Here is a 17,316-nt window from a genome sequence, read left to right on the forward strand (position 1 = left end):
ATTATTTAGCACTGATTGTCCTAATATTACAAACAGCTCCTTGATAAGTTTCCCAGGAAGTGGGTCAAGTAAACATATTGTTTGTTTTATCTCATTTACATGTCGTAGGAGTTCCTCTAATGTTATTTCATCAAAAACAGAGAGACTATTTTGGAGGGCAACATCCGTCGTATATACATTTGTATCTGTGTTAATAAAACCCAGTTGTAGCTGGAATGCGTTGTCTTTAATCTCCTTTCTAATGAGTTAAATTTTGTTATTAAAAAAATTCATAGTCATGTGCCGAATGGGTGGAGCTACTGGGAGGAGTCCCTTGTTGGTTTAGCGATGCTACTGTACTGAACAAATATTTAGGATCGTTTTTGTTGAGGTGAATGAGATTTGAGTAGTAATTAGCTTTAGCTATGGTAAGCATGCATTTATAAGTCATTAAACTATCACTCCATGCTTGATTGAAAACCTCAAGTTTAGTCGCGCGCCATTTGCTTTTTGGCTTTCTATATGATAGTTTAAGAGCTTTAGTTTCTTCTGTAAACTATGGGGTGCACCTTTTAGGGGGAATTTTAAGCTTTAGCGGCGCTATACTATCAATGGTGTCGCGCAGGGCGTCATTGAAGTTGTTAGTGAGGTTATAAATAGAGCCCACATAATATGGGAATGGCGCCATTACCGAAGGCAGTAGGCCAGCAAGAGTCATCATTGTGACAGCATTCATGTTGCGGCTGCTAAAGCAGTGATTATTATTTGCTTGTTGACTATGAGTCAGAACTTCGAATTTTATAAGGTAACGATCGGACATTACTTTAGTACACGGGAGTATCATAACTTTGGAGGTGGTGATACCCCTGACAAGCACTAGACCTATCGTATTACCGTTGCGATGCGTGTGTTCAGTTATTATTTGTGGCAGAACACAGCTATCAATTATAGTCTGGAGCGCCATGCACGGAGGGTCTGATGGGGTATTCATATGGATATTAAAGTCCCCCATTATAATTATATTGTCGGCGTGCGTTTCTAGATCAGTAACAAACTCAGTGAACATTCACTGATAAAATTCTGAATAGGGCCCAGGGGGGCGGTAGATAACCAGGTAGAGAGGCAGCAGTGCCACAGACCTCATAGTAAGCACCTCAAATGATTTATATTTATTACGTAGGTTAGAGGTAAGGTTAAGCTTTTCATTATATATTAGTGCGACCCCCCATCCATTTTAAGGGAACGGGCAATATTCGTATAGTTAGGAGGAGATGCCTTTTTAAGAGCAAAAAAATTGTCTGGTTTGAGCCAAGTTTCGCTGAGACCAATGACGTTAAGATTGTTGTCTCTAATGAACTCATTAACTAATAACGTTTTGGGAGACAACAATCTTATGTTTGAAAAGCCCATTTTATAAGTAGTGGGCTGTTTTGAGGAATTTTTGTTAAAGTTATCCGTATTAGTAATATTAATAATGTTGCGTTTATTTTGCGTAGTGCGATGTAAATAATTTAGACCATTTCTAGGGGTTGATACGACTCGAATCTTCAGATTGTTTCCTGTTCTGCGATAAACTGAACGCGTCATAATTTGCCACCTCAGCAGAATGCATGTCCACCTCTGGCACAGCCACTGCAGAAAATACTTTATGTGAGCTGTGTATTATTCTAGGATAAATGCTATGTGTGCAGAGATTTTCCAGCCTGGTCCTGGTTAGTTCTATCTTAACTGACTCCTCACCAGGACTAACAGACACTATAATTGCCTGTGACCAGGCTTTCTCTAGGGTAGTTAGTCAAGTGTGACTCAAACAATAATCTATGTTCCTAGGCAGGATGATGGCGCTTTCCTGGTTAAGGTGAAGGCCGTCCCTCATCAACAAGCCCGGTTTGCTCCAGAAAGAGGGCCAATTATCAATAAACGTTAGTTCTTGATGTCTACAAAAACTAGCCAGCCACTTGTTAAGCGAGACTTGTCAGAATAATTGTATATAAGTTATCACACAACTTGTTTTCCCTAGAGTTCAGGCTGCCCTGCAAGAAGACAATAGCTGTCTTTGTTCTTATCAAGCAAAAGGCTTGTAAAACTCCACTGTGTCAGACGGGATACGACGTGGAGGTGTCGGTTTTCCTGATCTATTGGACAGCCACAGGAAGAACTTGTCATGACCCAAGATCTACAAAGCAGAGAGAAAGCAGACTTGACACGGCTACAGGCACCTTTTCTTTAAACTGTTTATGACTGAGTGCGGCAGCTGTTTATAACCCCCTCCCCTTAGAAACAGCTGCTGCCATGTAATCAGGAAATGCCCAAATAAAGGAGGAAACCTGGAGCTCCCTCCTCAGAGTGGTGGGGTGATGCTGTACGAGGGTGCAGTCACACATGCGCTCTCCTCATGAGCTAAATTGAATCTTGTCTTTGATTCATTTGCTTCTTGTCTTGTCTAATAGATGTCATGGGTGTTTGAACCTGACAAGACTAGTCTGATATATCTCTCATCATTGCCTGTCACAGGCAGGGGGGGCCAGAGACAAATACTCGATGCCTGGACATCTTTCTAGCGGGATTACAAGTCTTAGTTATGTTCCTCTTTGTAATCTCTGACTGTCTCATTCTGGTGTCATTAGAGCCAACGTGTACAACTATGTTCGCATAGCTAGTGGTGCGATTAGCCTGTCGTACGCGTTTACTAGGCCTGTTGCGAGTTAGCTCCCTAAGATTAGCTTCAATGTCAGGTGCTCTGGCCCCGGGAATATACTCAATTGTGGCTGGTTTGCTAAGCTTTATTTTTCGGGTGATGGAGCCGCCTATGACTAAAGTGTGGTGCCTGGTAGACTGGGGTGTAGGACTAGCTAAAGGGCTAACTCTATTATGCGTCTCAACCGGTTCACCGTTTCTTATAGGCCGCTTAGGTCTGCTGTAAGCTGGGCTAGTTAGCTCGCTACAGCTAACGCTAGCAGACGTTTCCTCAATGTCTAAAGTTACGAGATTACTCTGCTCTAACTGGCGTACACGGCCCAATAGCAGAGCCAACATATCCATGACAACGGCGCACGAAAAGCAGGGAGCCATACTCACGGTATTTCTTTCACCGAGTCGACTTATTGCTGTCTTTAGGGAAGTGGTCGTGACGTGTGGGGAGCAGACGCCTTCAGACAGACGCCGCCTTTCTCCACGCAAACTTTGTTAGCTTAGCAGTTGACTAGCTGAGAGAGGGGCGGTGAGACAGAGATCGGGTGATTTGCAAGTTAAATAAGAGTTTGGGAAGTAGTAAAGAAACATGTAAAACAATTAGAAGCACACATATAGAACGAGTTATGTACTTAGAAAAAAAAGGTGAAACAACTGAAACATGTTTTAGTCTAGTTTCTTCAAAATAGCTACCCTCTGCACACTCTTGGCATTCTCTCGATGAGCTTCAAGATGGCGTCGCCTGAAATGGTTTTCACTTCACAAGTGTGCCTTATCAGGGTTGATTAGTGGATTTTCTTGCTTTATCAATGGGGTTGGGACCATCAGTTGTGTTGTGAATGAGAAGGTGTGTCCAAACTTTTGGCCTGTACTGTACTTACACACACACACACACACACACACACACACACACACACACGCACACACACACACACACACACACACATACATACATACATACATACATATATACATACATACATACATAGATAAATATATACAGTCGTGATCAAAAGTTTACATACACTTTTAAAGAACATAATATCATGGCTATATTGCGTTTCCAATCATTTTTACAGCTCTTATTTTTATGTGATAGAGTGATTGGAGCACATAATTGTCATAAAAACATTCATAAAGTTTGGTTCTTTTAATGCATTTATTATGGTTTCTTCTGAAAATGTAACTAAATCTGCTGGATCTAAAGTATACATACAGCAATGTTAATATTTGCTTACATACTCACACACACACGCATGTATATATACTGTACAGGCCAAAAGTTTGGACACAACTTCTCATTCAATGGGTTTTCTTTATTTCAATGACTATTTACATTGTAGATAGTCACTGAAGGCCTCAAAACTATGAATGAACACATTTGGAGTTATGTACTTAACAAAAAAAGGGGAAATAACAGAAAACATGTTTCGTATTCTAGTTTCTTCAAAATAGCCACCCTTTGCTCTGATTACTGCTTTGCACACTCTTGGCATTCTCTTGATGAGCTTCAAGAGGTAGATGGATAGATAGATAGATAGATAGATAGATAGCACTTTATTGATTCCTTCAGGAGAGTTCCGTCAGGAAAATTAAAATTCCAGCAGCAGTGTACAGAGTTGAGATCAATTAAAAAAAAAGTAAAAAGTAAATAATGGGGGTTTAAAAGGAAACAAAATAGAGAAATATTACAAAAAGAATAAAAACAATGGGAATAACAATATAACAGTAAAATAAGAACATAACAAGACAAAGTAGTCACCTGAAATGGTTTTCACTTCATCAGGGTTGATTAGTGGAATTTCTTGCTTTATCAATGGGATTGGGGCCATCAGTTGTGTTGTGAATGAGAAGGTGTGTCCAAACTTTTGGAAGTGTATATATATATATATATATATATATATATATATATATATATATATATATATATACACGGACATATAAGTAGCGCGCCGCACGTTGTGTAAACAATGCACACCGAGGCACCATGAATTAATTTACAAGTTGAAATACTTATTGGGGTGTTACCATTTAGTGGTCAATTGTACGGAATATGTACTGTACTGTGCAATCTACTAATACAAGTTTCAATCAATCAAAAAAACAACAACACACGGCATGCTAGCAACGACTGGGCTATGATAGACTGACCACACTTCCACTTTTCACGGGATTTGTCGTCTTTGCGGAGCTGTCCAGGTGGAGTTTCTTAAATGCCTCAAATGTCCGGCATTTTAGGTTATGGTTGTGTGTATTTTCAATGTACGTTCAGGGTTAAGAAGGGGTAAAAAAAAAAAAAAAAGTGGTGCACACAGCGTTAACATTCGTGAGGGCGGGGCAGAGACAGACAGAGCGAGAGAGTTATGATAAACGTGCATGCGTCGCCAGGCTCTGCTTTTTATCCTTTGATTAATCAGAATTAATTTTTTATTATCTATAGCAGAAGTTTCAATGCCCCGGAGGCCATTTGCGGCAGACAGCTAATGTTTTGAAGGCCCATTCTAAAAATACTATTAAAATAAACAAAAACATAAACAAAAGTGAAATAAAAAATCTTAAAGGCTAAATGTAATTTAGAAAAACTTGCAACATTTACTAATAAAATAAAGCTTTTTTTTTTTTTCTTTCAAACTGTCATTGTTTAAAACATAATATTGAATCAAAATCAATGTTATTATGAATTATTGACCTCTCCAAGTTTCCGATTACTTCACATCAAATATTCCACTAAGAAAATAATATTTGGTGGAAGATTCAGGAAATTTGTTTAATAGGTAATCAAAAATTGTATATTTTGTTTTTTTCTTACTGTACTTCCGCCCGATTGTAGCTGAGATTGGCGCCAGCGCCCCCCGCGACCCCGAAAGGGAATAAGCGGTAGAAAATGGATGGATGGATGGATGGATGTACTGAAAATGAACCGAACCGTGACCTCTGAACCGAGGTACGTACCGAACCAAATTTTTTGTGTACCATTACACCCCTAGTATATATATATATATACACAAATATATATCCATATACATATATATTTAAACACACACGTGTATATATATATACACAAATATATATCCATATACATATATATTTAAACACACACGTGTATATATATATATATATATATATATATATAGATATGTATATATATATATATATATATATATATATTTAAAAACACACACACACACACACATATATATATATATATATATATATATATATATATATATATGTATATATATATATTTATACACATATGTATATTTATATGTGTAAATATATATGCATATATTTTATAAATCCATCCATTTTCTACGCCTTATTCCCTTCGGGGTCAATTCTCAAGAATTAGGAATTGAGTTAGAATCTGAAAAAAATGCAATTTGGATGTGTATTGGTGTTTTTGAGCACGCTTAAAATGAGCTGTGACAAAAAGTGGAGTTATGATGCTATCTACTGTACAGTGTTGTATCAACAAGCTCCAGTCGAAATACAAGGTGTTAATGAGCAAAGGCAAACACAACAAACATAAGTCAAGTACTGTATTGAATGAACTTGTAGTCAACGCAGCCCAAGTTATTAGGACGGATTGTCTCATAAAAAGATTTATTTTTTCCAGCCCAAATTTACAAAGGCAAGTTACAGAGTATTGTATCAAAAAAAAGAACCATGGCAATGTACACTTTTCACAAACTCCTGAAGGGAGGGAGAGAAGAGGAGAGGGCGGAAGAGAGAAAGAAAAAGTTCTGGATGTCTAACATAGAAAAGAAGACTTCGCAGACATTGTAAACATCCTTGCAAGCACCGCTGGCGGTACTTTGTGTGACAGGAAGCGGGGTCAGGGAAGGGCAAACGAGACGAGGCGTCGAGAAAGTTCAACTAGGCACCGACTGCTGGCCAATAAATATACTCTGCACCATGAAACTAAACAATTTCCGTTATGTTGAAAGCAAACATGAACCTTTCTGGCTTTTCATACACTTTTTTTTTTAATTTTTTTTTTTTCAAAATAGAATATAGGATTTATTTTCACAGGGCTTTTTTTTGCTGACTACTGAGATTATATTACTACTCTCTGAGCAAACAAATGCACTTGTCACAACCATTATTGGATCACACTACTGTATGTATGCAGTCTGCTGGTACTAGAACCACCACTGACTTGACATCACAGCTGCCTACATGATCGTGTATTAGCCTGACAGATTAAATACTTATCAAACACCACATTCATCAGATTCAGCCTTTTGTCGTCGTTTTACGGGGTCCAACACGTCAAGGAGGTGTTTTTGTACTCGGGTTAGGGTTACTTGATGTATCTGAGGACGTTCAACTGTGTTGAAATGAATGCACACATGTGCAAAGTGTGGTCGGTGTCCACAATTCTGGGATTGATGTCAAAGTAAACATTTGAATATACAACGCAGCAACACACACACACTTCTCACAAGAAGTACTTACAGATATTTGTTTGAAACTTCAGGATGGATCTCAAAAAGGTTCATTATGTCTTTTTCGTATACGTCGCAGTTTCTTTCCGAGTCAGACATTTTCGGTACAATGGACGGATTTTTTACCTGACATGTTCGGACTGCCATCTGCAGTCTTTGATAAAAGGATCACCAGACCAGTCGCCCGTCAGCTGTTCTTATAGGCGTGGCCAACCAGACGCACCTGTCAAGTCAAGTCATCGTTTGAATTTGTCAGCAATGATTTTGGCGTTGTCCCAGTCTGTGATGTGATTTATTTTGCAATTATTTCATATGGCTAAGTTTAAGATTTCCTCTTCAGAATCTTGTTTTAAAGGCCTACTGAAACCCACTACTACCGACCACACAGTCTGATAGTTTATATATCAATGATGAAATATTAACATTGCAACACATGCCAATACGGCCGGTTTAGTTTACTAAATTGCAATTTTAAATTTCCCGCGATGCGTCCTGTTGAAAACGTCGCGGAATGATGACGCTTATGTTGACGCTGGCTTGTGACGTTATTGGTTGGAGCGGACATTTTATCCCAGCACCACTCACGGCTAAAAGTCGTCGGCTTTAGTCGCGTAATTACACAGTATTTTGGACATCTGTGTTGCTGAATCTTTTGCAATTTGTTCAATTAATAATGGAGACTATAAAGAAGAATGCTGTTAGTGGAAAGCGGTGGATTGCAGCTGCCTTTAGCAACCAAAACACAGCCGGTGTTTGTTTGTTTGTTATTAAGTTCTAATATGGAACTGAGCGGTCAAGCGAACATGTTCCTCTACCACATTAGATTAGATTAGATTAGATTGTACTTTATTTATTCCGTCAGGAGAGTTCCTTCAGGAAAATTACAATTTTCAGCACAATCCCATTCAAGATCAGACAAACAGTACAGGGAGACAGAACAGGATGGCTGACGGGTCTGCCGGCTTCCAGCGCCCCTTACAAAAAAGGTGAGATACAGGTAAACAGGGGGGGAATAGAAGATTAAAATAAAATAAAAAAAATTAGTCTAAACCTGGGCCCTGGAGAGGGGTCCAGACTGAGGCCAAGGGAAAAAGACTGAGGCCAAGGTAAACCGGCAGGTTTCGGTGAGAAAATTGTGGTAATACGTCGGCTCTTACCGGAGACATGAGCGGAGCTTGCGTCCTCCTACAGCTGTCAGAGGCGACTTTCTTGGCTCCTCCATGGCTTCCATCAGGGACACCACACCCCTCCGACTTTCAGGTATGACTTTATAATCTCACTAAAACACTAGTAACACAATAAGCAGATAAGGGATTTTCCAGAATTATCCTAGCAAATGTGTCTAATAACATCTGAATCGCTCCCACTGCCGTCGCCTTTTTTTTCTAGTGCTTCACTCTAACTTTCCTCATCCACGAATCTTTCATCCACGCTCAATTTAATAGGGAAATCGTCGCTTTCTCGGTCCGAATCGCTCTTGCTGCTGATGGCTATGATTATAAACAATGTGAGGATGTGAGGAGCCCTACAACCCGTGACGTCACGCACACATCGTCTGCTACTTCCGGTACAGGCAAAGGCTTTTTTATTAGCGACCAAAAGTTGCGAACTTTATCGTCGATGTTCTCTATTAAATCCTTTCAGCAAAAATATGGCAATATCGCGAAATGATCAAGTATGACACATAGAATGGACCTGCTATCCCCGTTTGAATAAGAAAATCTTATTTCAGTAGGCCTTTAAGCTTCTTGTGAGTATTCCATTTGTCTCTTTTTCACATTCTTGACAATACTTTTTTTTTCTTGTGTTGAATGTGCCACCTGTTTCTCCAATGTATGTTTTTCTACATGATTTACACAAGGTTTTCATGAATTAGTCTTGTTCTGTTTTGTCCTTTGGATGTACAAGTACGGTATTTTCCAGACCATAAGCCGCAGCGGACTATAAGAACAACCCACTAAATTTTAGAAGAAAAAAATTTAATATATTAGCCGCACCGGACTATAAGATGTGAAATCATATGTTTAAATAGAGAGATTATGTAAATGTTTTACATACCTTAATTGTTTACAAACAGTGCCTGTAACACGGCAATAAAACGGATGATCAAACAAAACAGAAAACTCATTAACGTCTTTATTCATCTTTCATAAGATTAGTAAAATGTTCTCCTTTTTTAATTAGGTTCGAGATGTTTGTCAACAATCGTTTTCCTTGTACTTTTCACTGAGTTTGAACAGTTAGAATGGGTCATTTTAGTACATTGTTAGATTTTTTGTTTAATTCATTCCATAATTTAGCTGTGAGTAAAGAAAAAAATCCATAGATAAGCCGCACCTTTGTGTAAGCCGCAGGGTTCAAAGCTTGGGAAAAAAAGTAGGGAAAGTACGATAACTCTTGTTTTTGTGCGAGGTTTAACTGCTGTGTTTATTTGGGGTTTTCCCCATGGTTTTGGTAAAGAGAAACTGCACTTTTTTTTTAAATGTTGCCTATCGTTCACAATCATTATGAGACAAGAATACAAAAGTTGTTTTTTTTTTGCATTCTAACATGTAAAAATCGGCTTTTTCTAAGTAGCTAGCAATGCAGCTGATGGGAGCAATCAATTCTACCTCCAAGTTACTTTAAAAATGCATTAAAAAATTGTCAACAATACTTCAAATTATGTTCCATAACCTGTATAATAACCAGCTGTAGCAGTATCGTTATTTTAAGAGCTGAGGAACTCTCTTTCTAGCATAGTAACACATCGGCATGCTTCAGTATTAGCCTTAAAAGCTAACTATGGCAAGAGATAAACTACCCTTCTATAGCAACATGAAACGAGTTTGTAATGCACAAGTTTTCAATAAAACACCAATCTGTACTGACTGAAAAACATGAACAATCATATTACAGTATCTGTAAAGTATTAGCCCACACTTCATGTTTTGTTTGTACACAGCTAGCCAGAAAGCGTATGCTCCCTGTCATGATACACATATGATGACATGCTGCATGTAACATGATTAATACAAAGTGTGACTCACTCGATGGACAGTTGTCTCTTTGGTCCAGCTGATCGCGGATGTTTTTTTTTAAAGTTTATTTGGGGTGAGCACTCCATTTATGTTGAAATAGCTTGACTCCAAATTCCACATTTTGCAGCTTCGAGTCGCATTCACCTAACTCTATCAGCTTCCGTCTGCTCCAACGTTTTATTCCTTTCTTCGCATTCGCCTCTGTAATATCTTCCGTATATTAAGCTTCAAAAAGATAAGGTTGTGAATCCTCATTTGTCCAAAAAGAGTCATCTTCATTGTTTGTTAGCAAGTCTGCCATTATTAAAGGGGAACATTATCACCAGACCTATGTAAGCGCCAATATATACCTTGATGTTGCAGAAAAAAGACCATATGTTTTTTAACCGATTTCCGAACTCTAACAGGGTGAATTTGGCGATTGAAACGCCTTTAAAATTGTTCGCTGTCGGAGCAATGAATTTTCACCCGTGACGTCACAACAGGAAGTTCTCTGTCATTTTCTCAAACACATTACACACACCAAGTCAAATCAGCTGTTATTTTCAGTTTTTTCGACTGTTTTCCGTATCTTGGAGACATCATGCCTCGTCGGTGTGTTGTCCGTAGGTGTAACAACACAAACAGGGACGGATTCAAGTTGACTTAAGTGGAGTGTGCTAATCAGACATATCAATGGTCACGGCATGCTAATCGATGCTAACATGCTATTCAGGCTAGTTGTATGTACATGTTGCATCATTATGCCTCATTTGTAGCTATATTTGCACCCAGCCTTTCCCTCCACCCACATTTAATGCCAAACAAACACATACCAATCGATGGATTCAAGTTGCACCAGTGGTCAAAAGATGCGAAAGTCCCTCGTTTGTTCTGTTCTGTCGTAGCATCCCTACCGACGATAGCGATGCTACGACAGAGATGTGTGGATATCCTGCGACACTCAAAGCAGATGCATTTCCAACGATAAAGTTAACAAAATCACAAAGGTAAGTTTTGTTGATGTTATTGACTTATGTGCTAATCAGACATATTTGCACACGGCATGACTGCAAGCTAATCAATGCTAACATGCTATTTAGGCTAGCTGTATGTACATATTGCATCATTATGCCTCATTTGTAGCTATATTTGCATCCAGCCTTTCCCTCCACCCACATTTAATGCCAAACAAACACATACCAATCGACGGATTCAAGTTGCACCAGTGGTCAAAAGATGCAATCGTTGGTTAGAAGGCGATCGCCGAATTTGTCCTCGTTGCCGCTGCCTGTCGTGATATGGCTCAATAGCTTCAGTTTCTTCTTCAATTTCATTTTCGCTATCTGCCTCCACACTCCAACCATCCGTTTCAATACATGCGTAATCTGTTGAATTGCTAAAGCCGTTGAAATCCGAGTCTGATTCCGAGCTAATGTCGCTATATCTTTCTGTTCTATCCGCCATGTTTGTTTGTATTGGCATCACGCAGTGACATCACAGGAAAATCAGGCACTTTAAAGCAGTTTTTCAGGACAATGCGTGATGGGTAAAATTTTGAAAAAAACTTCGAAAAATAAAATAAGCAACTTATTTTTATTGGTTTTAACCCTTCTGAAATTGTGATAATGTTCCCCTTTAAAGCACACAAGCGTTTTGTATTGGGAAGTAGAAACACACATTGTTGCTACAAGTCAGACGTGTTGAAATGGAAACGGACATGATTAAAATGGTCAAAATACAGTAAATATTGAACATATTACATATTGTTATGAACATGTCTGTTACTACATTATATATAGACTTGCAGTGTGTATATAAAACTTTGATGAAGGGTGAGCCGCATCTTTCAAGCGTTTGACCTTTAAAATCTTAATAAAAACAAATGCGCCTTCTTGTCTCTCATGATTGTGAACGATGGGCAAAATTCCGAAAAAAAGTGAATGATAAGGTTATGACCATTTTGTTTTGTATCCAGATAACAACGCCATCCATCATACCAAACATATTGTCTGACTCGGGGGGGAATAATTGAAAATAACTTCAGAATGAAGCTTAAATAGGCAACTGTTCAATGTTTTTGTCGTTTGTGCACAATGTGTTCCCTAACAAGGAGTTAATATGCTCTCCAAAATGTATAAAATGTGCGTTTCTGCCACTTTTCCAGTCTCTGCTGACACTCGTAAGCTCAGCGGCCACTTCCCTCTGAGAAGATCCTGTTTTCAACCTCAATCACACTGGTGAGTGACTGTTAGGCGAGGTCTTTGTGTCGGGATGTCATCCACATGTACAGAGTTGTTAGAATACCAATTTTAATTGAACTATTGTATTTATTGATGATTTTCTTGTTTTTGAACTGGCTATCATTGAGAGCGCTCAGAGGGCCGCTTGTAACTGAATAATATTTGAATAGAAATGTATACAGTAAGGAGTCGCCCTATTTATTTAACACCTATGAGTTTTTCATACGGATAAAAAAAATCTGTAGCATTTGCGGTGAAATGGTGGCACTTTTGTTGTACTGTAAAAACATACAGTACAGCGTGTTTCTAGCCATTGAGCTGCCGGTTTTTTACTGTACTATCAAGTGGTGCGAATCTTTGGGCAAATAATAATTCAATCCAATTCCAATTCCTGGGGTGACTATTTCATTCAGAATCGATTCTCCATTCAACACGATTCTAGCTCTATATCATTTGGTATGATAATTATAATGAAACGTTTTTAAAACAGGTTACAGTTTAGAAAACCTCCTTCTGGTTGCATGAAGATGGGCTAGAAATTTATTTTTTTTAAATGGATTCTTCTTAAAAAATAATTATTTATTTTTTAATCGATACATCAATTTAAAATCGAAAATTACATAAGAATGACGATTCGGGTGTGAATCAATGTTTCTGAACACCCCCTTGTTCAATCTATTGTTATTGTTAGAGTACAATTTGATGGATAATATAAGTCAATTAGATATTTAAGTATGTATTGACACTCGATTACATTTTGTGGAATATATGTAAATTGTTGCATTATTAGACAATATTAAAGTTAAAAAGCTATGCAGCTGTATGCAGTCCATGTATTTTGTTCTGTCAGAATGGAAATAATTAATACTTTAAAGTACGGGACACCTGTGTTATAGAACAGCAGTTTGTGCAAAAAGTATAGGAACATTGAACCATGATGTGCATTCTAAAGTTGAAAGAAGTTTACCTGTAAAGTAGGGCTGTGAATCTTTGGGTGTCCCACGATTCGATTCAATATCGATTCTTGGGGTCACGATTCGATAATATATCGATTTTTTTCGATTCGATTCTCGATTCAAAAACGATATTTTTCTGATTTAAAACTATTCTGTATTCACTCAATACATAGGATTTCAGCAGGCTCTACCCCAGTCTGCTGACATGCAAGCAGAGTAGTAGATTTAAAAAAAAAAGCTTTTATAATTGTGAAGGACAATGTTTTATCAACTGATTGCAATAATGTAAATTTGTTTTAACTATTAAACGAACCAAAAATATGACTTACTTTAACTTTGTGAAAATATTGGACACAGTGTGTTGTCAAGCTTATGAGATGCGATGCAAGTGCAAGCCACTGTGACACTATTTTTTACAAATGTCTAATGATAATGTCAATGAGGGATTTTTAATCACTGCAATGCTGAAATTATAACTAATATTGATACTGTTGTTGATAATAATTTTTGTTTCACTACTTTTGGTTTGTTCTGTGTCGTGTTTGTGTCTTCTCAATTGCTCTGTTTATTGCAGTTCTGAGTGTTGCTGGGTCAGGTTTGGTTTTGGAATTGGATTGCATTGTTATGGTATTGCTGTGTAGTGGTTTGTTGGATTGATAAATAAAAAATAAATAAAAATGTGATTTAAAAAAAAAATGAGAATCAATTCTGAATTGCACAACGTATTTGAATTGATTTTTTCACACAACCCTACTGTAAAATCTAGGCTTCGGTCAAATATTCCTTACGTTTTGTAAATAGTGTAAGTGAAATCCTAATGTAGAAATATGACACATTCATATTTTTACTGTTTGATGCTTGTTTTGTCTCATAACTAATTTCTGTCTGCATTTCTATCTTCTCCTGCCAGACGTTTGATATACGACATCATAAATGGCAATGGCCCAAGAGAACGCCAAGGTGTCAAGTTATGACTGGTCCAAAGCCAGGTAAGAGTGTGTGTGTGTGTGTGTGTGTGTGTGTGTATGTGTGTGTGTGTGTGTGTGTGTGTGTGTGTGTGTGTGTGAGTGTGTGTAAGAGTGAAGCAAATGAGTGATACATCAGTTGTTAGGCCTGGGCCGACAACACATTTTGCTTGGCCGATAGATAGTCCCTCAAATTGTCTATAAACAATATCATTGTCATTATTATTTTGAGACCGTTTTCCTTTCATAACTCAATAAACTTGAATTTCTCATTAGGATTTATTTTTAAAGTTGTAATTGGAAGGTTAAGAACTAATAATTATCCCAAATAAGTAATCAATTGAAGGCAAGACTGACTCAATCTATGTTAACAAAAGTGCACTTCAATAAATATTAATTAAATGTTTTTTTTAACTTTATCACTTTCCAACAAATTGGGCATACTTGCCTGTTAGTTGCTCACTCGTTTGAAGCCTAATTTCTGCTAGCGAGGAGCGACTTGCAAGGCTTTGTTCGAGAATCCTCCACCCACAAGGACAAAGATTATTAATGACTCACAAGATTAAATAAATGCGCTCGGCACCCTGTTTAAAAGTTTGAGATGAACAAAAGAAAACACACGGACATACTGCAGCACTTTATCCAGTTATACAGTTCATTTTCAGCTAAGACGTGCACCAGAAAACCGATACATTTTTTGGGGGGGTCCATCTCCATGCAACCAGAAGGAGATGTTCTAACCCAGGGGTGTCAAACGTACGGCCCGCGGGATGAGTTTGTGAAATATAAAAATGAGCCGAAATTTTTCTATGAAAAAACTGCTGTACTAGATGTGTCCACTAGATGTCGCAATAGCAATTATTTGTATCTTTCTAATCTAGATTATGCTACATATGTAAGAAAAAAAGAAAAAAAAACACGTTAGTGCACCAGTCGAGGTAAATGAGCAAACTACATAAATAACATCCTGTAATTAGATTTTATTTTTTTTATCCTGATGGATTGAAAATCAGTTGACTGTTGAACATTATCACATAATTTATTCAGAAAGTATAAATAACGATGTGGAGGGGGAGGGGGAGTGGCCTGCAGTCCTGCAACAAAGCAGGGTGTGCCAGGAACGAATTTGAGATCAGCTACAGGTGCGTAGAAGGCCCACCTGGGCATGCTTATCTAATCACCTGCCGCTCTGTTAAAGGCAGCAGCCGGGAAGGAGAGAGGGGTGGTTGATGGTGGAGCGAGAGCAAGACTGACGAAAAGACAATTGCTAAAAAGCACAAAGACAATTTATTGCAAAATAGAACATTCTCGTAAAAGTGGAAGAGCCTGGCATGTCGGTGATTGGTGATCCGAAAAACCCGGAAGTGCAAGTTTTCCACACACGACAAATAAAGATAGAATACTATTAGCCGCAACATGTAAGTGTAAAATAAACCCGGCAACATTATGATTTGTACATTTTCAGAATGTGCTTGTTCTATTTTTAAACAAAGAAAACAATCTATTTTTTGTCTTTATTTTTAAGTTATCTTGCCGTTTACCCGTCTAAAATGAGTTTGACACCCCCGTTTTAACCTGTTGTTTTTTGACAAAGTTTCATTACAATTAATATTCCAAATACATTGTGAAAATCGGTTTAATCATTTTCTGAATCGAATTGGAAGTTGCCCAAAGATTCACAACAATATCAGTTATTGTTTGATTAATTGATTTATGGGCCCAGTTGTTCTTGTTGATTAAAACAGCAGCCAAAAGAGGGAAAATGCACAATGAAACTTGCCCAAGTGATTTGCGCGCGCGCACACACACACACACACACACACACACACACACACACACACATACACATACACGTACACACAGCCAATCCGAAAAAACTTGTATGCAAGCTGAAGGCGCGTTGAAATGTGAGCTGATGCTAACGAGCGTGTAAATAGAGACAGCATCAAAACCAGCATTCTGACATGGAAAAGGTGACGATCAGTAAACCCAGCGCCAGTTGTCCGACAGAAGCTCACGTTTATATTCTCTGTTGAGGTTTAGCGGTCCCTTGGCCAAAGCACACTGACATCATCCCTGAAACATGAACTGCGGTGTTCAGACGTGGGAAATAATAATAATAATAATTATAAGTGACAGTGAGGATGAAAACTTCAGTCTCGGGTTGTTGAGTCTCTGAAGTGAGCAGCAGTTGCCGTGATCCCCCTCTCCACAATGAAATAGAACCAAACATTTGTCAAGTTGCGGATATATTGTTGCTTCACGGGCATACAAAATGCCACAGACATTAAATTGAACTCATCTCAATAAGATTTTTCTCTGCAAGTCTTTAATTAAAAGTCTCACTCCCCTTTGCCATCAGTCACCAAATCCCCCCCCCGGAAAACCTCTGCTAGTTTCTTCTGTTTACAACAAAAAAACACTGCAGTCAAAGAAAAGCAACAGTCTATTTTTGCATTGTGTTTGTTGACAGTGCAAAGACTAGTAAGTCAGAGGAGGGGGGGGCGTTTCCTCTGCATGAGGGGGAGGGGGGGGAGCGATGGCTTTCAAACCTGGAGCACGAGTCCAGGCGTCACGGAGGAGGGACAAGCTGCCGACACCCAGGCAGACCAAAGAGACACAAACACCATTCAACTGATGTCTAAGACGAGGAGCATCCATTGCACATGTGAGCCAGTCACATGAATCTTTGCAGGGTGGAGGTGTGACGATCGGGCTTCCCTGTTAAACACACAAAACAGAGGCCCATTCATTAATAATCAGCTGACGCCAAATATAGAAATACATGTTCAAAGACAAGGGACACAAAATATAATTTGAGGGGTAAACTGGATTTACAGTTAGACGAGGAAATCGAACCGCAAAAATATGATCCAATTTCAAAGGAAATACCAAATATATTTATGATTGGTGCAACTTGTTTTTGTTATTATAATATATATATATATATATACAAACCCTGTTTCCATATGAGTTGGGAAATCGTGTTAGATGTAAATATAAACGGAATACAATGATTTGCAAATCCTTTT

The 17,316-nt window shown here is 38.2% G+C and overlaps 1 protein-coding gene and 1 long non-coding RNA gene across 4 annotated transcripts in view; one reads left to right on the plus strand and one right to left on the minus strand.

Annotated features, from left to right (window-relative positions):
• The window catches only part of LOC133542838 (uncharacterized), a 27,983-nt gene extending 13,454 nt beyond the window's left edge, over window positions 1–14,529 (plus strand). The window contains exons 3-4 of the long non-coding RNA XR_009804223.1: window positions 12,288–12,360; window positions 14,230–14,529. This is a non-coding gene — a long non-coding RNA (uncharacterized LOC133542838). The remainder of the gene's footprint in view (window positions 1–12,287; window positions 12,361–14,229) is intronic.
• LOC133542836 (zinc finger protein 609-like) overlaps window positions 6,260–17,316 on the minus strand; it is a 235,845-nt gene continuing 224,788 nt past the window's right edge. For all 3 annotated transcript variants that reach the window (XM_061887034.1, XM_061887035.1, XM_061887033.1), the window contains exon 8: window positions 6,260–17,005. In XM_061887034.1, the coding sequence (XP_061743018.1) occupies window positions 16,962–17,005 (44 nt within the window). In that variant the 3' untranslated portion in view covers window positions 6,260–16,961. The remainder of the gene's footprint in view (window positions 17,006–17,316) is intronic.

The sequence above is a fragment of the Nerophis ophidion genome, linkage group LG25 (genome assembly GCF_033978795.1).
Source record: "Nerophis ophidion isolate RoL-2023_Sa linkage group LG25, RoL_Noph_v1.0, whole genome shotgun sequence".
NCBI lineage: Eukaryota > Metazoa > Chordata > Actinopteri > Syngnathiformes > Syngnathidae > Nerophis > Nerophis ophidion.